We start from the raw sequence: 24,844 nt of genomic DNA, 5'->3' as shown, positions 1-24,844 counted from the left end.
AGTGGTACTTAAAATGAACATTCAGAAGAACGTGCACTCGTGTCTGTGGAACGACAACTTTCACATGTGGAAAGGAACCATCACTGCTGAAATGTATATACAGGTTTTAGAATAACACATGCACACATCCAGATGACGTCTTTTTCAGAGAAGTCCTTGAACATCCTACATTTGTTACCACGGCATGGCTTTATAGAAGATGAGGCTTGACTGGCCTGCCTGCAGTCTAGACCTTTCACCAACTGAAAACGCTTAGTGCATGATGACATGTAAATCACAACAAAGATGCAGGACTGTTGAGAAGCTAGAATCCTGTATCAGAGTGGAACAACAATCATCTCTCAAACATCTAGCCACTGTTCTCCTCAGTTCCCAGATGTTTAAATATTGTTAAAAGAAGAGGGGATGCTGCATAGTGGTAAACATGGCCCTATCCTGACTTTATTGAGACATGTTGCTGACATCAAATTCAAGATGAGCACATTTTTTTTCGTGAAATATTAAAATGTCTCACAGTCAACATTTAATGTTTTCTATGTTCTGTTGTGAATCAAATATTGGTTTATGAGATTTGTAGATAATTTCATGATCATCCCATTTTTCTTTTAACTGGAGTTGTAGACATAAAGCACATTCTTAACATATGTTTTGTGTAAGAGTACATATTTTATATTTTTTTCCAGCTGCACATTGTGGTCAGCACCGTTGCCTCACAGTGAGAGGGTTCCAGGTTCAGCTCCTGGCTGGGGCCTTTCTGTGTGGAGTTGCATGTACCACGTGGAGAGATCCACGTGGAGAACACATTCAGCAACTTTTCCTTTTTTGTTACATCATCATAACCTGTCATTTAAACCAATATCTTTTTGCAAATTGGTTATGTAAGAACTTAAACAACAGCATGTTGAAGAAAATGATGAAAAAATGATTAATAACAAGGTCACAAAAAGTGGTGCATGCATATAAATCTTTGGTATAGGGGCCCTTAATTAAGATCTAGTTCTGCCAATTACCTTTAGTAGTCACATATTTAGTTCAGCTAAAAGTATCAAAAAGATAGAAATGCAAAGCATGTCTGGAATCGGTCACAACACATGGTAGCACCTATGTGTCAGCATGTGTCTCTCCCACCCCATGGAGAGTGAAGGATTATGGGAAACAAACTTTCAGACCTAAAGTCCTTCAAAAAAACTAACAGCATGTAGCAGTCAGTCAGGAGAAGATTACTTGAGCTTGAAGGGGATGATCACAACAGATTTCATAACAAAACGGAAGAAGCATAAAAAAGAATGAGACAGATGAAAAGAAGAAATAATAGAAACTGGACCTTATTGTCTATAATTACTCCATCAGAATATGGCCTTTTCAATTCAATTCAATTCAATTTTATTTATATAGCGCCAGATTACAACAATTGTCATCTCAAGGCACTTAAGTAATATAGTCCAATTCAAGCCAATTGGAATTCAATTCATTGTAATAATAATCCAATTAATTCATATAGAGCCAATTAAAAAAATTAATATCCTAGCTAAGGAAACCAACAGATTGCACCGAAACTTGTCTTCAGTCCAATCTCCCGTCCTGAGCGTGCCTGTGGCGACTGTGGAAAGGAACGACTCCCTTTTAACAGGAAGAAACCTCTGGCAGAACCAGACTCAGGAAGGGTGGCCATCCGCCTCGACCAGCTGTGGTTTGAGAAGACAGAAAAGAGGGAAAAGAGTGGGGAAAAACACCATAACGCCATTCAAAGGATATCTGTTGGAACAGGGAAACATACGTTAATAACCACAATAATGTCACATTTACATAAAATCAATTGTGAAATTAAACAGGGGGAAAAAGAGAGCAAAGTGAGGAAAGGTGTGACAGATGAGGTCCCCCAGTAGTCTAAGCCTATAGCAGCTTAACTATGGGATGTTTCAGGATTACCTGAGCCATCCCTAACTATAAGCTTTATCAAAAAGGAAAGTTTTAAGCCTAATCTTAAAAGTGGAAAGGGTGTCTGCTTCCCGGACATTTACTGGCAGCTTATTCCACAAGAGAGGGGCCTGATAACTGAAGGCTCTGCCTCCCATTCTACTTTTAGAAACTCTGGGAACAACAAGTAAACCTGCAGTTTGGGAGCGAAGTTCTCTGTTAGGAAAATACCTTACAATTAGATCTTTAAGATATGATGGAGCTCGGTCATTAAGAACTTTATATGTGAGAAGAAGAATCTTAAATTCTATTCTGAATTTAACAGGGAGCCAATGAAGAGAAGCTAAAACTGGAGAAACATGATCTCTCCTGTTAGTTCTCATCAGAACTCTGGCTGCAGCATTTTGGATCAGCTGGAGGCTTTTCAGAGAATATGTGGGACAGCCCAATAATAAGGAATTACAGTAGTCCAATCTTGAAGTAACAAATGCATGAACTAGTTTCTCTGCATCACCCTGAGACAGGATGTTCCTGATTTTAGCAATATTACGAAGGTGAAAGAAGGCAATCCTAGAAACCAGTTTTATATGTGCGTCAAATGATAAATTCTGGTCAAAAATAACTCCAAGGTTCCTCACTGTAGAACTAGAAGCCAAGGAAATACCACCTAGAGTAACTATATAACTAGACAATTTCTCCCTGAAGCGCTCAGGTCCAAAGAGAACAACTTCAGTTTTGTCTGAATTTAAAAGCAAACAGTTCTGAGTCATCCAGGTCTTTATGTCTTTAAGACAGGCTTGTAGTCTGACCAACCTATTGGTTTCATCTGGTTTCATAGATAAGTACAGCTGAGTATCATCAACATAACAATGGAAATTTATGCCATGCTGTCTGATAATGTTACCTAATGGAAGCATGTATAAAGTAAAAAGAATCGGTCCAAGCACAGAACCCTGAGGAACTCCATGACTTACTCCAACGTGTGAGGAAGATTCTTCATTTACAAGAACAAACTGGAATCTATCAGATAAATATGACTTAAACCAGCCTAATGCAGTTCCTTTAATCCCAATAACATGTTCAAGTCTCTGTAACAGAATGCTGTGATCGATCGTATCAAATGCAGCACTGAGATCCAACAGGACAAGCACAGAAACAAGTCCGCTATCAGAAGCTAACAGGAGATCATTGGTAACTTTCACCAGTGCTGTTTCTGTGCTATGATGCACTCTGAATCCTGACTGAAACTCTTCAAACAGATTATTTCTATGTAAATGATCACAAAGTTGAACTGCAACTATTTTTTCAAGAACTTTAGACAAAAAAGGGAGATTGGATATAGGTCGATAATTAGCCAACACTTCTGAATCAAGAGTAGGTTTTTTAAGTAAAGGTTTAATTACAGCAACCTTAAAAGTCTGAGGTACATATCCTATCAACAAAGACCGATTGATCAAATCCAATATGGAAGTGTCAATTAAGGGGAAAACCTCCTTGAACAGTCTGGTTGGGATTGGGTCTAACATACAAGTTGATGATTTAGAAGAGACTATTGCTGTTGTTAGCTCAGAAAGATCAACTAGACAGAAGCTGTCTAAATACAATTCAGGTTCGAAAGATACTTCTAAAGCTGCTCTACTTGATGATACATCAGTGATAATAATGGGAAGGATTCCATTAATCTTCTCTCTGATAGAAACAATTTTATTGATGAAGAATCTCATGAAATCATCACTGCTGAGAGTTAAAGGAATACATGGCTCAACAGAGCTCGGACTCTTTGTCAGCCTGGCAACAGTGCTGAAAAGAAACCTGGGATTATTCTTATTCTGTTCTATCAATAATGAATAATAAGTAGTTCTAGCTTTACGAAGTGCTTTCTTATACGTTATTAAACTATCTTTCCAGACTAATTGAGACTCTTCTAAATTAGAGGAACGCCACTGTCTCTCCATCTTTCTTGCAGACTGCTTTAACGCACGCAGCTGTGAATTATACCAAGGAGCCAACCTCTTCTGACTGATTACCTTCCTTTTCAGAGGGGCAACATTGTCCAGTGTTATACGCATTGAAGCTATAGTGCTGTCAACAAGAGAGTCAAGTTCTACTGGAGTAAAATTTAGGTAGCCGTCCTCTGTCATATCAGCACATGGCAGTGAAGAAAAGGATGATGAAATCAACTCTTTAAATCTGGTTACAGCATTCTCTGACAGACACCTTCTATATGTAGAATTCTTCTCAGAAACCGTGTAGTCAAGTAATGTAAATTCAAAAGTTATTAAAAAATGGTCAGACAAGACAGGGTTATGAGGGAACACTGTTAACTGTTCACTCTCAATGCCATAAGTCAGCACAAGGTCAATGGTATGATTAAGGCAGTGAGTAGGTCTGTGAACACTTTGAGAAAATCCAAAAGAGTCTAATATAGAATTAAAGTTAATATTTAGGCTGTCATTTTCAACATCTACATGAATATTAAAGTCACCCACTACAATGACTTTATCTGTACTCAGCACTAACTGGGATAAAAACTCTGAGAATTCAGACAGAAACTCAGAATAAGGGCCAGGTGGACAATACACAACAACAAACACAAGAGGTTTTTGTGATTTCCACTTTGGGTGGGAAAAACTGAGAATCAGAGATTCAAAAGAGCTAAAACTAATCTTGGGTCTAGGACTGATTAGTAACCCCGATCTGAAGATAGCTGCCACTCCTCCTCCTCTGCCTGTGGTTCGAGGAACATGAACATTTAAATAGTCAGAGGGAGTTGATTCATTAATGCTAACATGATCCTCCTGCTGCAGCCAGGTTTCTGTAAAACAAAATATATCAATATGATGATCACAAATCAAATCATTCACTAACAGAGACTTCGAAGGGAGATATCTAATATTCAGCAAACCACATTTAATAGTTTGATGTTTTTGTTCAGTTAAAGTTTTTGTTTTAAATTTTTTTTGCACAAGAGGATTTGCTCCTTTTGTGTTTTTTGATTGAGGGGAGGGGGGGGGGGGGGGCAGCATCAGGTGGGAAGCTGCAGAGAAGTGTGTAAGACTACAACTCTTTTGTTCACTATGGCACCTCTCTTTTATGCCACAGGATAAAGCTAAAGAACAACTTTAACACAAGTGCGATTAGCCTACACCTGTCCCTCATACAGTATTCTATAGACAGCCCCAAGTGGCAGCAAAATGATACAAAACAGGTAGATAGTGTTTGGAAAATACCAAGATTGTCACGATCCATGTTTTTTTTTGTGTGTTTTTCTGGTTAGTCTGCTTAGTCTACTATTAGTTTAGCCTTGCCATTTCCTCACCTTTCCTCCTGCCAGTCATCAGCTCCACTCCCTTCATCTGTGTTGATTCTCATTAGCTGCACTGTATCACTAGTCACTCTCCCCACAGTATTTAGTCTCCCAGTTATTTTCAGTCATTGTCAGATCCTCTGTCAAAATACCCATGATTTCCCCCATCTATGGTTCAGCATCCTGGTTTTGCACAGTGGAGTTTTTGTTATTTCTCCTTTAGGTGTTTGTTGTGTTTTCTAGTTTTTTGGTTCTCCAGCGTTTGCTGGGATTTTCATTTATATTACAATGAATCCTTTAAGTTTCTTTCTTGCTCCTGTCCCGTGTCTGCATCTGGGTCCACCATCGCCAAACCGCGACAAAGATAGCATAGATGCTGAGACCATGAAACACGACCCTCTGGCCAGAAAGGAAAACACTGCATGTGGCACAAACAGCATGACTCCCACCACCCCGTTAACACAAGCTCCACAGTGAAGCATGGTGGTAGCAGCATCATGACGTGGGGGCCTTTTTATTCCTTATGCAGAGAAGTTCTTCAGAAAACAGTTTGCTAAATGAGCTCACACATACCCAGAGACACTTATGTCTGTGAATTCTGCAAGAGAAGAGGGACTCTACAAAGCATTGATTATGGAGGGTGAATGCTTATGCACACAAATTTTCTGTTTTATTTATTTATTCACTTATTGTTATAGTTCTTAGTTCTGTGTTATGTATGACAGATTGGTACCCTTGTTATGTTGATCAAATTATACAAATATGCCACAAAAGCAATTGAATTCCAGGTTATAGGGCAGAAAAAACAGGAAAACTGCCAAAGAGAGTGAATGTTTTTGCAAGGTTCTGTATAATTTGGCCCTCAAAGTTAATCTGTCTGTCAAATGTTCAAATGTATCCGAATGAAGGGACTTAGCTGCATTCCACCACTAAAAAAAGCAAAAATTATTATTGTAAACTGAAACCTTGATTGTCGTGTAGCTAAAAATGAGTCATGCATCTGGACATTTTCAAGAACTGTCTCCATAATGTATATGTTTTTGTGGCACCTTTGACTGTGAGATCAATTGTATCTGGTTAGCATAAAATTTAGAACACACAGAACAGATACAAGTTGTGTTATTGCTGATATTAGAATGCAGTGATACATAACATGGCTATGACACATAAATATAAACTTCATGTCATTGCACAGACAAGGACTGACACGCATGTTACATTTGGTGATATAAATTATTTATTTACATTTACAGAAAAATGACCCCATCAAGACAACGTAATAATAACTATTGGAAATAGAACCCAAGATACAGTAGCTGACACCATTGTAACAACCAAACAGAGAGCCCTATAATAACATTGTGCCCTCTGTCAAAGGTCTCCTATAACACAAGGTGCAAGGCATCACGTGTTGCCCACCCCCCTACCCCCCAGACTGAACACACACTGCAGTTAAAGCCCATTACCCCTGCTTTGCACTACCCCGGTTTGCTTGTACTCCTCATCTACAAACAACAGACGCCAGCTAGCCCTCCTCTACCAAAGCGCACACATCTAAGAGACACACACATTCACATTCAGTGTCCTCATTGGCCACCCCCTCCCCTCTCCTCTCCCAAGAATGGTTCAGTTTTTCAGGAAAAAAAAACAAAACAGAAAAAGGTGCAAGGAAGGCAACTGGTAGGGCAGAGGGGGAGACTGGCTGATGACAACATCATCCCAACGTGCGAGTGCCATTGTTGCCTGTTGTGCCGACTCTGTCTTTACAATGCCATCATCCTCCGTGGGCATTTAGAAATTTCATAGTGGGAGAAAGGGCGAGGAGTGAGGGGAGGCAGATGCTAACCGTCAGGGTTGGCCTACGAGGAGGAACATCTAACGCCACAGTGCCCCACAGTGTGTAGGGGGACTCTGTCCTGTGTGTGTGGGCTCAGATAAGTCGTGTGGAGGCTCGCATGGTATTCTCGGAACTGAAGTGGACGTTGTTCTGCTTCTGACGGTTGATCCTGTTGGTCCGTGGGCACTTCCTGGACAGAGAAAAGGAGTAAAAAATGACTGTGTTAATATTTACTTAATAATAGAGAAATTACTACTGACAGATTACAGTAATATTCTGCATTTGTAATTGAAGGCAGTTATGATGTTTTATAGAATAAACTGGATGATGCTGTATAAATGGTTAATTGTTACAGCCCGGGATCCAGGTTTAAAATTGCAAAAGAGAGATTAAATTGGGCAGGAGCCCTCCGGAGCTCAGCTCCGCTCCTCACCTCAGCAGTACAGTCAGCAGGAGCTGAGTTCGGTGTTTATAATAATTATGGACTTTTTAAAATCCTTAGCTTGGACCTCCCCTCTTTTACCATCAGTCAAACATCAGTACATCAGTCTGTTGACTCATCTCTGTTTCCAGAGCGCTGTGTCAGAGCTTCAATATTGAATCCGTTCCGCTTGTTTATTGATATAAAACCTTAATCAATTAAACTCCAGTCAATATTTTCACTGAAAACGGCACCTTCTTGTATACCGCGCCTACAAACATGCGCGCGCGCGCACACACACGATGCTGCTGATGCGCCACCGACAGCGGGAAGCTTAAAGTGAGTCAAGTATTGTCGCAACAAAATGTTCAGGTCATTGTTAACTTACTGAAACTTTTGTGACATAAACAGAAAATGTCAGTTATAAAATCGTTCAGTTAACTAGCTGTTAAGAAGCGCTAATGCAACTTTATCAATAGTGAGAAGATGAGGAGAGCAATTAGCTTTAATTGGATTATTACTGGAGACAGGACTGCTCTGTTCAGTTTAACTTGACTCTGAACATGAAAGAATACATATTGCTCATTAAATAATTATCACTCCACTAGAGATTCGCGGTTGACAGGCGGATGATGTGACAATAATAAGATTTTAATTAAATTGAAAAATATATATACCGCCTTGCATCGTCCATAGACCTAAAACCAAACGGCGGATGTGGTTTTTTAAAAAACGTTGGTTCAGATGGATGGCAGACGGTGATGAAGTAATAGCCTAACCGCTTCTCCACACTCCACCAGACCACCACTACATGTAGGTGCGTGAGAGTGGGTCAGAGACAGATGCAGGATGCAGGGATAGATGAAAGGGTAATAATAATAATAATAATGACAGTTTAGAATAATTTGTCAATAGGAAAGTCAGGAGAGCATCACTTATTTGAAAATTTGATAACTTATGTAAATGTATGTTAGGATGTAAATAATATGTGAATTGATGGTGTATATTGTGAATAAACTTTACAAATTGCAGTATAGATTGATAATGTAATGTAGGCTAAATAAGTTACCAATATGTGAATTGATGTGAGATATACTGTAAATAGATAGGTTATAAAAATTGATAAAATATGTATTAAACCGATGGTGCGAGGTCAATACAAATGTTTTGAGAGATATTGACTACTGTGAGTGGCTTACAAAAGCCAATTTAACCACCGCACCAATTTAACCATATTCCTCTGAATTTCTTATTGACATTTTCAGTCATAACAAGCTGTTTTTAGGGAATTCTTCTCTGTGCTGAACTTCTCCAAGATGTGACAGAAAGTCATGCACAACAGGCAAAGAACAGAGAGGACCTATTGCTCCCATCTGTTTGTCCTTTAAGTGAAAAGGAAATGTGCAGAAATCCTATAAAACTCTGGCAACAATCATAAGATGCAATAAGTAAGACCCAGCAGCTCAGTCTGTCCTTCAGAGATGGAGTCCCTTGACTGGTTAAATTCATTAAGGTGAGACCCCCGTGTCATGCAGAGCATCTATAAAGCCGCATTTAAAAAAAATATTTGTCAAATGGATATTGCCGAGCTGTAGGAGACATTAGTGCCACTGTAGCTCTATTCAGTGCTATAAATTCTCCCTGTGCTTCTTTATCATCACTCTTGACCCTCTCACCCTGTTCCTTTGCAACTGCTTCCTCACTCATTTTGTCCCTCCTCCTCCTCCTCCTTTGCACAGAGGAGCAGTTTTGTCTTGGCCCAAACTCTCTTAAAATCTTTTATTAAATGTCATAAATTGCTAAGGTCAGCCGGAGGCAGACAAGCTGCAGGCTACAACATATGTGTGTGTGTTTCTTTTGTGGGTACCGTGCATGTCTGTGTGGGTTTTACTGAGAATACAAAATGCCTGCTAAAACACAACTGTCCCAACTTAGATATCTCTGTGTGTCTGTGCTTGTGTGCACACACAGTGTATGTACAGATATGTGTGTGTGTGTGTGTGCCCTTGGGGAAAGTGACAGTACTTTCTCTCTGTGGCAAATATCTGGGTGACCTTTCTGCCGTTTCCTCCAGGCTCAGGAGCTTTTGAATCACAAATACTTACAACATGGACAATATTCCTCCCAGGCTCATTATTATTGTATGTTTGTGCATGATTCATGCAGTGAGCATTTAAATCTGTTAACACACCACTGAAAAGTAAAGCCAGGCTTTAGATGCCACCAACTGTTCTTCAAATGGCCACTAGCTGGCTCTGAGAGTGAGGGGACCATAGATGCTAATGAATGCTGGTGCAATGGACTGGGTGTCAAACTCACTCCACAAACTAGCTGCTCCATCCACCATTGCAGTTCTTCCTAATGAAGACATTTTAAATGGGAACACTTAAGAATAAAGTTTTGCTCTGAGTTGCTGTAGTTTAGTGGAACTCCTATGAATTGTAATTTAGAGTATAGATTAATTAGTATAATGAATGATTTATTTGGTCATTTTAATTGGAAGGATTCTTTCTAAATATACGCATGATAGCCATATAACAAACCCAAAGATTCAAAACGTGTTACAAATGGCGTGTTTTTCGGACATGACCCACCTGGTAATGCAGAGCACCACCACACAGATGATGACCACCTGGAGTGCTCCAATGATAGAGGCGATGAGGACATAGTGCAGTTTGCCAGAGCCAGGCACCACATAGAGCACGTTATACTCTTTGATGTCGCACTTGGGGCCCCTGAAGCCTGAGTGACAGCTGCAATAACACACACAGACACCACACATGACACAGGAGAAAGCCAGTCATTTTTTGCACTGAGCGACAGGTTAATCATTTTCTGCATTTCTAATAGAAACGTCAGTCTATTCCTGATGAAGACATTGTGTTTTTTTCTTTGCTGTGACTGATTAAATGACTGATGGGACTTCCAGTGGTAAATAAAGGGAGATGAAACGTCAGAATGTTCACACAGACAGAGGATTTTGTCTTTGTTACGGACTTCTTTCTCCAATAACACTGGAATTATTGTCAGAAAAGTTTGCTTATTATCATTAAATAAAAGTCACAGCCAGAGAGGCCATTTCATATCAAAACTTCACAAGGAGAAGTTGGGAGACAAAGAGAACTGTGTTTTAAGAAGGAATGTTGTCTCCCCACTGATCGTTATCTTCATAGCTCCCCAAATAAGGAGATGCCTCCAAACTAAGGAGATATGCCAGACCTGGGCACATAGGGGATTGTATGTATGTGTGTGTGTGTCACCTAATAAAAGAGCAAGGGAGGCAACCACTCGTTGGAGAACTCTTGTGAATCTGCAGAGAGAAGGTTCGTGTGTTGTTCTCCCCTTGCAAGTAAAATTCTGAGGCCTCTGAGGGATTTCTTGGTTTCATACCGTTGTCTGTTAGTTAATTTTTCTAACATTTTGGTCCTTCGAGCCGGATCCAACATTTTGTACGAGGGTTTCTACCGGGAGGGCCGAAACTCTGTAGACTGTGCACAGCCCGACTAGGTCAGAGGAAAGACGCACGGGGCTAAAATTCTCCGTTCGCAAGAGAAGGCCCTTTCCGGGAGAACTCTTCACAAATGACGGCATCCAAGTGCAGTTTTACAACGGACAGTGGATGAGACCAAGAAAAAGAAAAAACAGCTGAATCGTGAGTAACATTTTTTTTTTAATATAAGAGAGGTTTGAGTCCTCGCCTAAGAACATAAAAAAAGACAAAAAAATAAAATAAGTGTTTAGGCGGGGGTTAAAGTCCCCGCCTAAAAGAAAGGGTGTTCAGAAAAAAAGAAAGACAAAAAAAATAAAATAAGTGTTGAGGGGGGGTTAAAGTCCCCGCCTAAAAGAAAGGGTGTTTAGAAAAAAAAGAAAGACAAAAAAATAAAATAAGTGTTTAGGGGGGGTTAAAGTCCCCGCCTAAAAGAAAGGGTGTTCAGAAAAAAAGAAAGACAAAAAAAATAAAATAAGTGTTGAGGGGGGGTTAAAGTCCCCGCCTAAAAGAAAGGGTGTTCAGAAAAAAAGAAAGACAAAAAAAATAAAATAAGTGTTGAGGGGGGGTTAAAGTCCCCGCCTAAAACAAAGGGTGTTTAGAAAAAAAGAAAGACAAAAAAATTAAATAAGTGTTTAGGGGTGTTAAAGTCCCCGCCTAAAAGAAAGGGTGTTTTGTTTTTTTTCTATTTTTTTTTAAAGAAAAAAAAAAAAAGGGGGGTTTGAGTCCCTACCTTATGGGAAAAGGAGGGTTAAAGTCCCTACCTAAGGAAAATAGGGGTTAAAGTCCCTACCTAAGGAAAAGGGGGGTTAAAGTCCCTACCTAAGGAAAAGGGGGGTTAAAGTCCCTACCTAATGGGTACCCGGTGTTTGTAAGTCTATAGTATTTGTTTTTGAATGTGTTTTGTGTTTTTAAGTGTGTCAGTATTTGTATTGTGCAATTGCGCTGGTTTGAGTGTGCGCGGGAGAGGGTGCAACTCGCTGTTTTGAGTGTGTGTGTGTGTAGGAGCCGGTTTGAGTGTGTGTATGAGAGAAAGGAACGAGTGATTGGAACGGAGTTTTGTTGAAGCAGCAGAGTAACTGGGAACCTAACGGTGTCAACAAAGGTTACTGACTGTTGAAGTAGACAAACTCGGACGTTCATTAAGGACAAATATATATTAATAAAATGGAGAATGTGAATGGTACGATGGACGGGGAGGGGGATCGTAAATTTATGGAACAGCAACGCCCCGGTTCATGTCAATACCTAAATCACTGGAAAAGAAAATATGGTTTTTGGGAAAATTGTCAGTCCCTCAGTGCCAAATGCTGGTGACCAAATTAAAAGATAAAGATAAAAATAAAGGTCGAAAACAGGACGGACCCAAAACCACTACTGCAAAAGTGTGGTTGGCTGAAGCTCATAAGAGGAAATTAGGGGAAGAGAAAGGGAGAAAGGAAAAAGGCACAATATGTGTCCATCCTGAAGATAATAAAACAACCCCCCTCCATCTCTGGTGCTTTTGCCCTGCCATCCTCTCTGTGGAGGGAGCAGGGGGAGGGGAGTCACTGACTCCTGTGACACCTCCACAGATCCACTCTTCCTCAATTTATGGACCAGGTTATGCATGCAGAGAAAGTGACACAGAAAAAAAAGAAGAATAGAGAAAAGAAAGCTGATGTGTTTGTGGCAGACAGCTGTGATAATTATTTGGGAGGAGATGCAGATGTGTTTTATCAGATATAGAATGTTGGTCATGTGGCAGGCCAGGACATTTTAGCAGAAACTGTCCTGAAAAAAAGAAACAACAATGATTAGACAGAGAGCAGCCGAGTGCAGAAAATGGAGAGGAAAAGCCAAAAGTGGTGGATGAGATGTTGGATTTAGTGGATATCTGCACAATGGCTGATAGCATGCCCCAAATTACTTTACTTGTACAAGGGAAACCATATGTGTTTTTATGTGATTCAGGAGCATGCCGCACTGTGATGAGAGATGATTGCCACAAGTTCCCCACATCTAAAGATAGCATTTTTGTAAGATCAGCAGGTGGAGAGGTGCAAAAGAAACCTATGTCCACCAAAATAAAGTTAGAATTTCCAGAAAAAGGACGAGACTTTATGGAAAAAATGAAAATTGTCATATACCCAGCAGAGAATGGGGCCATGTTGGCACGTCAATATGCAGGGACCCTTGTTATACAAAGTTCTGGGGAACCACACTATCACTGGTCCTTGGACTTACCAACTGTCGATATAGCAGTCACTCCAAATCAGCTGGCTGATCTGACAGCTGAAGTCACTCGTCACCCAAAGAGCACCTCTCCCCCAGGGGGTTATCCTGTCACAGTGAGGTTTAAGAAACCACTGGTCCAGACTATGCATTTGACAAGGCTTTTTGTCGATTAGGCCCACAAAGAGTTGTTCTTACTGCATGTTATTGGAAAGAGGACAACTGTTTTTGTTTATGTACTCTTACCCCGGAAATGAATAGATTGGTGCAATATGGGAAGACACCACATGTGTCCATGGCCATAAATGGCTGGACAGACTGGAAACAATTGAACCAACCAGCATTATATGTCAAAGACGTCACTGACTGGAGATCTGATGAGCAGAAAGGCTGGCAGTTCAGCCCTTCAACACACTGTTAAACCAGTTGTGACCAGAGTCAACTCATTTCTCTGTGATAGAGTTGAGTAATGCTTTCTTTTCTATCCCAATTCATCCAGACTCTCAGTATTGGTTTGCATTTACTTTTGAAGGGAAAAGATACACTTTTACAAGGCTGCCCCAGGGGTATGCAGAAAGTCCAACTATCTTTGCAGAGGCTATAGCAAATTGTTAAGCCGAATTTGTTCCTCTCCAAGGTAGCTAGATACTGGCGTATGTGGATGACAACCTAGTGGCAGGACAGTCACAACAGAAATGCAAACAAGATTACATTATGTAGCAGACACAGGAAATAAAGTGAGCAAAAGTAAGCCGATAGCTTATTTCTCTAAAAGACTGGATCCGGTGGCCACACCCCACTGCGTACAAGCAGAAGCAGAGGCTACCAAAACTCCACTTGAAAGCCAGTAACTCATAAAGAACTGCTGCAAGATTTGCTGGACGCAATATTACTACCAAAAGCTATTGTGGTTTGCAAATGTGCAACACACACACAGGAACAGATTTTATAAGCAAAGGAAATGATTTTGTAGATAAAGCTGCAAAAGAAGCTGCAATGTCACACATTTTAACGACGACTATGGAAAATGATGTTTTAAAAGACATGCAACAACAAGCACCAGACAGCAAAAGAACTATGTGGTGCAATAAAGGAGCAATTTTGAAAGATGACATCTACACTTGACCACTGGGAAAACCAATTCTGCCAAGATCCATGTATAAATGGGCAGCAATTGTGGCACATGGGCCTTGCCATGTGTCAACAGGAGGGATGAACAGTATAATAGAACAATATTATGCTCATTATGGTTTTAATACTTATTCAAAAAAAAACTTTTGTGCACAATGTCAGATTTGCATGAAACATAATACACAGGGAAACAAGACCACGAAGAGGTCGATTCCCTAAACCAGAGTATCCTTTCCAAGAAATACACGTGGATTTTATCGAGCTAAACAAATGTAACAACCAGAAGTATTGCTTGGTAATAATTGATGCATTTTCGAAGTGGGTAGAGATATTTCCATGTTATTCAGCAGATGCCCTGACAGTAGCAAAAGCCTTATGCAAAAGAATAATACCTACTTTTGGGATTCCACAAAGGATCAGGAGTGATAATGGAAGTCATTTTGTGAATACGGTGATACAAAAGTTAGGGGATCACTTCTGCATGAATTTAAAAACCCATTGTGGTTATCAGGGCTAGTGGAAAGAACTAATGGAACAATTAAGCTGAAACCGAGGAAAGCAATGGAAGAAACAGGGAGAAACTGGACTGATTGCATAGACTTAGTTCAGCTAAGCATGCGGATAACTCCCACACAAGGTCAATCTTTAATTCGAAATAATGTATGGAAGACCATATTATATCCCAGACCTAGCTAAATTGCATGCCACCAGTATGAGGATGACGACACTGTAATGGAAAATGAATTCTTATATGCATTGTATTGAGTGTTACTGTGCATGAACTGCAAATGACCGAGCTGCAAGGTACCACCCTGCCCTGTTTTTCTTAAAGTCCTCTTTAAAATGGTGGGCTGGTTATAATGACATAGCTGCACTTTGGGGGGGACAGGGTTAGGCTGGTATTTACGACTGTGTCTGTGTAACCTCAACTGATGGTTGGGGAGGGAAGATAGAAGAACAATCAACTATACCCAAAGAGAGATGACGTGATAAGAGGGCAATATAACTGTGTTTTTGCCTTTTGCAATCAGAGCAACTCTGTATTTTGTACTGTGCTGTTCTCTTTTGCAAGATATTATTATAAAAGCCTCTTATCTCCTCAGAAGAGAATAACTGACTCTGTGCATTACTAAAGTTCCCCAACAACACTCTAGCAAGTTATCTGAAAAGGATGTTCGAAACGGAAGAGATAAGTCAATATAATAATGTTCCGAATGAGACTTTGCCATTACAGGTTGGAGCAGAGCTTAATATCGGAGACTGGGTCTTCACGAAGGTGATAAAGAGGAAGATGTGGAACAAACCGAGCTGGGAAGGCCCATTCCAGATCCAAATACCTCAACCGCTGTCAAGGTCGAGAGACGTGATACTTGGATACACAAGAGGTACTCTTTGCCTTCCCCTGACTGCTAGAGAGGGAAGTCCAGCTACAAAGTGGACCAGGTGTATAGATCCTGGTAAACTCAACACTGGTGAAGCAGGGACATCTCTCTAGCACTTAGCAGGGCAAGAGGCAGAGAGCACCAGAGAAGAGAGGAAAAGAAGAAAAAAAGAAAGGTTCAAAGTGGTTGTTGGTAACAGGACTGGTCATAAGTCTCTTTGTGGTTCTGCCTATTTTAGGTTGGGAGACTTATGGGAAATGGGAAGAAATCATCAGGGTACTGTTAAGCAGCAAAGGAACGTTGCTTAAGCAGGGAAGGTGTAAACCTTCGGAACTAAATGGAATGTTTGTCACCAGGAGAATCATCAGGAGAATCTATAACTTTTCAACTGTCTGTGTCCTTCTTTCCTGGCTGAAAAAGGAGGAGCGTGTTCTAACGTCTGATACCTAAGAACACAGTACCAGGCGGATCTTTAAGGAAAGCGTCCTATCTGAAGAATTGAAGGAGCATTCAGGAGTTGGCACTTCTATATGGTCTAACATGATGAATATGTTTGGAAGATATCGTGCCATGATTCTATACTGCAGCAGTATTTACTGCAATATTGGTAGTGTGCGGGTGTTTTTGTGTGCCTTGTCTCCGTTCTCTATGTACCAGGTTGGTGGTCCAGACCATAGAGGGACACCCTTCTGAGTTCAGAGCGTTGCTTCTCCAGGAGGACGAAGAAGATGAAGAATATCATCCGGACCTATAGCCAATGTCGCACATTGTTTAGATGAAATAAAATGAAGAACCTTTTGAGTGTAAATTGATAAGGTTGTAATACAAATGAAGTTCTTACAGAAAGCTAAAATGACTTGTAAGATACTGATGTGAAGGTTGACATTTATTAATGATAAACAGGAGGGAAATGTCAGAAAAGTTTGCTTATTATCGTTAAATAAAAGTCACAGCCAGAGAGGCCATTTCATATCAAAACTTCACAAGGAGAAGTTGGGAGACAAAGAGAACTGTGTTTTAAGAAGGAATGTTGTCTCCCCACTGATCGTTATCTTTATAGCTCCCCAAATAAGGAGATGCCTCCAAACTAAGGAGATATGCCAGACCTGGACACATAGGGGATTGTATGTATGTGTGTGTGTGTCACCTAATAAAAGAGCAAAGGAGGCAACCACTCGTTGGAGAACTCTTGTGAATCTGCAGAGAGAAGGTTCGTGTGTTGTTCTCCCCTTGCAAGTAAAATTCTGAGGCCTCTGAGGGATTTCTTGGTTTCATACCATTGTCTGTTAGTTAATTTTTCTAACAATTATACAGCTCTAAATCAGAAAAATCCAAAGTGATTCTTCAATGAACTTCTAGTCAACTTAATTTACTTTTATTACATACAGAAATGTTTACATTTCAGGCGTGAAACACACTTATAAAAAAAAAATTGGGACAGTAAAGCTTTAACCACTTTGTAATGTTGCCATTCCTTCTCACAACACTTAAAAGGCATTTTGGTAATGATGATACCAAGCAACTAAGAGTCTCATTCTTCCTGTAAACATGTTTTAAGGTGTACAACAGCACATGTTTCGTTTTACAACTGTCCACAAATTCTCTGCTGGGAACAGGTCTGAACTGCAGGTCGGCCAATCCAGTACCTGTACCCTATTCTTCCTCATCAAAGCCTTGTAATGTGTGTAGAATATAGTTTTGCATGGTTTTGCTCTAAAATGCATGGACATTCCAGGAAAAGATGACTTGAATGCAGTTCATGTTCCTCTAAAATCTCCATGAACTTTTCTTCATTAACGCTGCCATCACAGAATTGTAAAGGAGCTTTGAGCCAATCTGGCTTTTGTACTTGCTGTTGATAACAGCCCTGGTGGTCGTTTTCTTCTTTTTTCCAAAGCACACATCCATTTCTTCCAAAAAAAGTTAATGAATGCTGATTGGTCCGATCACAATACACGTCTCAACCGTATGATGGTCCATCTTAAATGCCTCAGAGCCCAGAGAGGCCGATGGACGAGGTTAACATGAGGCTTCTTTTATACACAGTAAAGTTCTAAGTGCCATTCATGAATGTAACTCCATTTTGTAGTGCCTGCCAAAGGTTTCCCACACTAATGACGAATGATGGTTCTTGATGCAGTGGCGTCTGAGGGACTGAAGATCATGGGACTCCTGCTTAGTGTTGGACCCGTGCCCTGTATTGATTGAAATTCCTCCAGATTCCATGAATTCTTTAATGATACCTTGCACTGGACAATGGAAACAATGGACAGACTGACTGACTTATAAGACCTGTTTGAAATAACATAATAAATATTACTTTTTAACTTCACTAGCCCTATATTGTCCCAATCTGAACATTTTATGCTGCAGGCCGAAAAATACAAAAATAGATATATTTATGTAGTTACTAAAGTTAATGAGACAAAACATGGTTCATACTGTCTGTAGTCTTATAAAGTAAGAGCAACTTTTTTATTACATGTTCCATACTGTCAAGCTGCTGCCACATTAATTACTACATTACATATAATTACTGTTGTAGTTAAAGTTCTCTACAGGGCCTATAACAATACTGTCTGACCATGCAGTATGTCTGAGATTAAAGTCCGTATTTTTTGGCATAAATCTAATCCCAAAACATACCAAAGCCTTAATAATACACTGACGGTAAATTAATTTTTTAATTTTTGGAGGTCCACCAAGAAATAATTCAAATATATCCAGGGGCAGCTTGTTTACTGCACTCCCCCTGACATGATATGATTTAGCCAGTATAGCCTGGACATAGTCTGAGAAAACACACACACCACACAAGTATACACACAAAGAACACAAACACATAGACTAATAGAGATGATCTTTGTTTTCAGATGAGCTAAAATGGTCTCGCCTTTTTGTCTTTCTTCTTCTCCAGCTCTCCCTTTTACCTGCTTTTCCTCTCTCTGGGGAGGTTGTTACCTACCAACACCTGCACGTCCTTGTTTGGCGCACACACACTCTCCTTTACTTTCACTATCCCCTCAACCTGACAGTGTGAGATGAACACTGCAACCTTATTCTGTTTGGGGGATGTGCTTAGTTTCCACATTGATATGTACAAACACACACACACACAAACAAACACAGAGAAAGACATGCACCACACAGATCACTCTGCTTTCTGTTTCATTAGGATACAGACACTAATTCTCATCACCAGCAGGGGGCAGCAGAGACCCTCCACACTTCCTGTCTGATCAGCTCTGCTCTGTATGCAACAAGAATCTCTGGCTGGGTGAGCTAGGATGATCGAGGTTAGAGAGAACTGAAAGAGCTAGAGAGAGTGAGGGACATCAAGAGCCCCTGGCTGCAACACTATCAGGCTGTAAAAGATGGCAGACCTGAGGTGTGCTCACTTTGTGTGTGTGTGTGTCCTTATTGTGCCTTTGCAAATATGCATTGATATGAAGGCTGTGGTCAAGTATATTCTGTGTGCTTATGTGTATGCTGTGCATGTGCACCGTTTTTATGCTTGTTTACCTCGGCTGGTTGCTGCAGCGGTGTGTGTAAACAAGTTTGTTGTTTCCCACATTTTAGGGTGTTTTCTCTGCTTGAGAACATACATTTGGGAGTCTGAGTTCACTATGAAATCAAAAACAACCCTGACATTGTGTTTTGAGCCTGTTAGATCAATAGGGGATCAGCTGTCCACTGTCCAACTGTAGATGAAGGAAATGTAAGTACTTGAGAATAAAACTGAGAGTCAGGTATTTATCTATTAGTTTGGTGTGTGGTTCAAGTTGTCAGGCTATTTACTGTATGCTCTTTCAAGCTGTGATAATGTGCTCCAAGGGTTATTAAGTTCTACAGATCTCAAAGGAGGCAGAACCTGAGAAAGGGGCAGAGTGGAGTCGAGTGGGTCCCTCCACACCCCACAAAATGATCAGCTAGAAAGAAGGCGTAAATTAATGGATGGAAAAGAAAAAGCTGTAGTGTGTCTCTGTGTTTTTTGGGCCAAAGCATGTCGCGAAGTCCACAGGAAATTGTGTCAGCTTGTGAAAATGAGCATAATATGCATCAAGAATAAACAACAAGATGTAAGATTAGCTTCCAATATAGCCAATGCGGCTAATGTGTTAGCAGGTACAAATTTACAGTGCCACAACACTCATAGCACAGAGCTATTCTGAGAAATTTTAGTTTGGCCCAACTGCAGTTCAATGCTCAAATTGGAAGCTAACTTTAGGTGGGAAGCTTTTTCGTTTAATTATTATTATTCTGTTTTTGTATCACAATACCATACTGATGAAAACAGTAAGTAAGAGTTTGAGCTACTCTCTGTTAGGAGAGTCCTAGAGGCCTGTTAAGTCATAGAAATAAAAACCACAGTGCTATGAAGTTATGCAGAGCACATTGAAACTACAGAAAGCTGTTTTCCCACCCAAAGCTGGGTTCACACACATGACTTTAAGCTAGATTTTCACATTTCAGACAAATTTGGAGGTCACATATAAGCTGCTGAGATCTGAGGCAAATAGGCGATAACTGGCAGTCACCAATCAAAGTATGTGAACACTTCAAAGACAGTGGAGTAGTTGTTGAGAGAGAGCTGTCAAAGAGGAGATAATGCCGCTTTCCATTCGTCCCAAAAGCCAGAACTCTGAGCTGGGAATGACATAACCCAAGTTGACACTGCTCCAGTTGGAAGCTTGAAAACCAGTAGTTTGCTCATTGTTGTGCATACTTCACCGTGCTAGCTATTATTAGAAATATAAGCTACACTACCCTCTGTTTTGCACATGCAGACATTGTGGTGATGTGTTCACTGATAGAGGTTAGATATTACTTTGTGTTAGGGCAAAGTCTGGTGACTTGTGGAGTATAGGACTTCAAAACTCTAGATCACAAGATAGAAAATTACTAATAGTTTGCAACTCTGAAAATCATACAGTATGTGCTTGGTTTACTATTACTAATACTCTATTTTCTGTTGTTGACGATATAAATATCAATTAGAGAAGATAGGACAGTTGCAATAAAGCAGTATAAAGTGACTTGTTGGTAATTTATGTTGAAAATAGGCATTTCAGAACAGAACCTTGTCTGTATTTTTCTGATTTTATCAACAAAGACTTCAGGCAAATGTGCAGCAATAAGTGAAAATGCCTTTAAGATAAAACAGTTTAAATGAATCACTCTCCAACCAGTAAATACATTTAAATCAGTATAAAAAATGAATATTTAATGCATTTGAAGTGGGAAAGCTGTTAAATCCGTCGGCTTTTATCTATAATTGCATGTGAGTGATTCTTACAGTATCTGTGATCACCAGCTGCTTTAAGTTCCTGCTTTGGTTCATTAAAGCCCTGCAGCTATCCGAGGACAACAGAACAGATATGTTGATAAATCTGCAGCTTCTGATTTTAGAAGAGCATCACCAGAGCACAGAGCCATTTTGCACGACTGTTCTTCAGTGTTTGACTATGCCACATCATATGCATGTGACTGCAACAAAGTCACCCCACCCACCACGACTTGCATTAGACTGCTCATTGATTGACGGCATCTAACAAATGCTTCCTCTCACTCTACCCATCCCTACAATATATGATATGATGTGACAGTTTCGACAACGTCGCTACCAAGAATTAACTGCTAATTAGCTTTGCTATATAAACAATCTTACCAATTTTCATTAATTTTGTTTGTTTGTTTTGAGCATACTTCTTCAATTTTTAGTAAAATGCTGAAATTACAAAAGCCATAAACAAAAGTTTGTGTGTTCATTTTGGGCTTCTGTGCACCAGCCATACAAAAGTATGACTGGCAATAGGCAGCAGATCCTTTGATTTCTCTGAGTGTTTGAGTGGAGCTATAACAAATCTGCCATGTTCTAACTGGACCTGTGGAGTTTGGAAGTCAGGTCAACACCTGGGATTCCTGTACGTTTTTTAATAGCGTAGCAGGACATGCACCGCCCGGCTTGGAGAGGTTGTTGGACCGCTGCAGAGAGGGTGTTCTTTCCGCAGCGCTCATCGGGTTTCTTGGACAGCTAAGTCAAGCTACGATTGTAACTCGGCTAGAACATTTAATTGGGCTACTGTTGTCCCTGTATACAAGCATGGGAGGGGAATAATTTAAAAATGCATTTATCATTTTTAATCAAAGTATATCAAATTACGCTACAATAGGTGCTGATATGCCCCCTTTCAACTTGTTTGTCTTGGGCATTTTCTAGCTGACCTACTATGTCACTACACACAATGATTGACAAACAATTTAGCTCCTAGCACATCAGTCCTATGTTGAGCAGTGAGTTGGAAACTTACAGCTCTGTACTTTTATACATGCTGTTCTGACATTAATGACTTTTTCTACTTCTGAGTGCTGGCTTCCTCTGATACTTTCAGTATGCTGGGTGCACCAAATGCTTTAGCCAGTTTGAGTATAATAAAGTATAATACTGTGCAAAATTGCTGTGCCTCTCCGAATTACTTTATATTTTGCACACAAGGAGCCAGACTTTCTTGTTATCTTTTTGAAGGGTCTTAAACATGCTTTTTCAAATTGAAGATTTTTTAAAACTCATTCTTCGTTTTTATCATATCTGTGTGGACACGACAGGGGTTTTGGGGGTCTCAGTCTAGTTCATTCATGGCCACTGCTGCTTTCTGTAATGAGCATGGGCTGGAAACCTTAACAACAATGGCACTTATATATATATATATATATATATTTTTTCCCTGATGTTTCTCTGGGCTTTCATTGGCTTGTTTTGTAACATCATGTTGAGCAAAAACTCTACTTCATCGTCTACCCACACAAACAAATTGCATTTGTTATTCTGTTTCAATGTTGTACTAAGTACTGTTTTGGAAGGAGAATTAGTTTTTTGTGTGTGCTCAGAACGTTTTTCTCAAATATAGTCATTATTGCTTTCGCCCAATGACTGCTGGGATAGGCTCCAGCCCACCCGCTACCCGACTGACGGATTGACGGTATAGGAAATGGATGGATAGTCATTATTGCCCCCAGCTGGCCCAGGTGCCGAGTTATTGTGGGAATTTCTGTGTTCTTGTCGCTTTTCAAACGCAAACGGGAGGAAAAATGTAGTGAAGTTACAGCCTGAAGATTTCCCACAGTGTTTCTTTGGACTTTACTGGCTGTTTCACTCATTTTCAATCTTGTCGTGTACCTGATCATTTCAGAGAAACATATTATTTTCTTATTTTTGAGCCATTTAACACTGACCTCCGAACCATTCAATCATAAAAAAGGCACCTAACTCAAGGGATGAACCAGCTTATCAGTTATCAGGTCTGAAAAGCCTCATCAGAAATGGTCTTCATGGAAGGGTGGCTGTCAGGAAGCCATTCTTAAGAAAGATAAATCAGACTGTGTTTCTGTTCCAATTTTCTGGCAAGAGATAAAAAAAATTAGGGGCAGTTTAAAGCTTTTGCACTGTCCTGTGTGTATAAAGGAGTAATTAAACTTCCAGCTGCGGGTGTGTAAATCCACTTTTGAAAAATTCAATTTAGTAAGATTTCAGTCTAACATGGACTAACATGGCAAAGTGTATTTTAAGTCTAGTTTTAGTTTGACAAGCACAATTATTCTTTTAATTTACTGTCATGTAAATGTGCTAAATCTTTAGGTGATGGGTAACATCCACAAAAATACCAACAGCCAATGTGCCGCAGCAGAACACTGCATTGTTATAAGTGTGGTTACGACTGATCAGACTGTTCACTCTGCTTCACCCAGCTCTTTTTCACTTTGTAGATGCCCACACTGTACGGAAAATAGAACTCGAGATTATAATGCGTTGAACAGGGAACACCAGCACCTTCATTAAGCATGGAGAAATTCAACATGGGATTCATTTGAAGCAGAGCAGCCTGTTGGTCAACAGCCTGTCTGACTGTAAGGATACGGCAGGAAACCCCCCCCCCCCCCCCCCCCCCCCACACTGTGCTCATATTCATTCAAGATAAACAAACCTGATTAGAAAATTAATGGGTACCAGCACTTTGCCTTGCAATTGCTACATTTCACAGCTGATTAGCCATCTTACATTTCATGCTTTCTTTTAGCATCAGCAGATCAGAGATAGTATCAACAAATTAGTGGTTAAAAACAGGGTTTGTTTAATACCAGAGCAATTCTGTAAATATAGTTTAGTTGTTACACACAAATAGATAATCTGCCCATAATAGCAATAGAACTATAGCATTACTGATTGCAAGTTATTAAAAAGACATTTCTTTCACTTTGAATTAATAATGATGGCCCTGACTTGATGTATTAATGTAATAATCACACCATGTTGTTAAAATAAATTTCAGCTTTGTTAAGATGAAAGTCATGTGTGCAAGATGCTATTAAACTCTATCCAACCAGTCCCCTGGTGTGTGTGTGTTTGTGTGGGTGTGTGTGTGTGTGTGTGTGCATGCGTACCTGCAGGAGGGTTGGGCCAGAATACTGGGAAACTGGCACTCTCCATGGACGCAGTAGTTTTTGTAGTGATCTGGACAGGGGATGTACAGGCCGCGGGCCAGCCCGTTCCTTGGATCTTCCTTTTCCCCTACTGTGCAGACACACACACAAGCACACACACACACAGAAAGACATAATAGTAAATGCACATATGCCCGTGGCCACCTGTGCGCATACATTACTGTGCTCTTCAAGACAGTCACTGATTTTTCTAAAAGATGAAAAGAAACTGTGGATGAAAAATGGATAAAGAGAAGAGAAATGTCTGAGAGCAACTCTGATTCAGTTCTGACTGACAGCACATGTTATTTACTAATCTTCCACCATTACAGGAGCACTCACCCGTGAGGTCGGTCCGTGCGAAGTGTCCATCGTCTTTGTTCCCGGTGATGATGTCGCCTGGAAAGGCCAAAGACACATTAAAGCTGATCTCAGGTCACTGCAACCTCTCCTTGAGCTCCAGTTCCATCTATCATGTGTTCCACATTCAGACTGATGCCATTGCAGAGGAGAGGGTTGGATGTAAATGATCATTTCTACAAAGGCCTCATGCGGAGTGCACCTGTGTACACCTATTGTGTTATACCGAACAACGGCCTAAAATGGAGCAGAATCATCTGGAAAGATTAGAGGAAATAATGCATTTTTGCTCAATTTACTGAAGCTGCAT

General features: G+C 40.2%; 1 protein-coding gene across 1 annotated transcript in view; it reads right to left on the bottom strand.

Moving 5' to 3' along the window:
- Window positions 1-6,438: 6,438 nt before the first annotated feature.
- Window positions 6,439-24,844, bottom strand: part of tmeff2a (transmembrane protein with EGF-like and two follistatin-like domains 2a) — a 133,386-nt gene continuing 114,980 nt past the window's right edge. Inside the window, exons 7-10 of the mRNA XM_072397882.1 lie at window positions 24,517-24,573; window positions 24,136-24,265; window positions 10,077-10,235; window positions 6,439-7,251 (exon numbers count right to left, since the gene is read on the bottom strand). Coding sequence (XP_072253983.1) covers window positions 7,155-7,251; window positions 10,077-10,235; window positions 24,136-24,265; window positions 24,517-24,573 — 443 coding nt within the window. The 3' untranslated portion in view covers window positions 6,439-7,154. The remainder of the gene's footprint in view (window positions 7,252-10,076; window positions 10,236-24,135; window positions 24,266-24,516; window positions 24,574-24,844) is intronic.

Source organism: Leuresthes tenuis, unplaced genomic scaffold (genome assembly GCF_036924035.1).
Source record: "Leuresthes tenuis unplaced genomic scaffold, fLeuTen1.0.hap1 SCAF_12, whole genome shotgun sequence".
NCBI lineage: Eukaryota > Metazoa > Chordata > Actinopteri > Atheriniformes > Atherinopsidae > Leuresthes > Leuresthes tenuis.
Note: the sequence above shows the minus strand (reverse complement) of the source record. Positions and strands in the feature narration are given on the sequence as shown.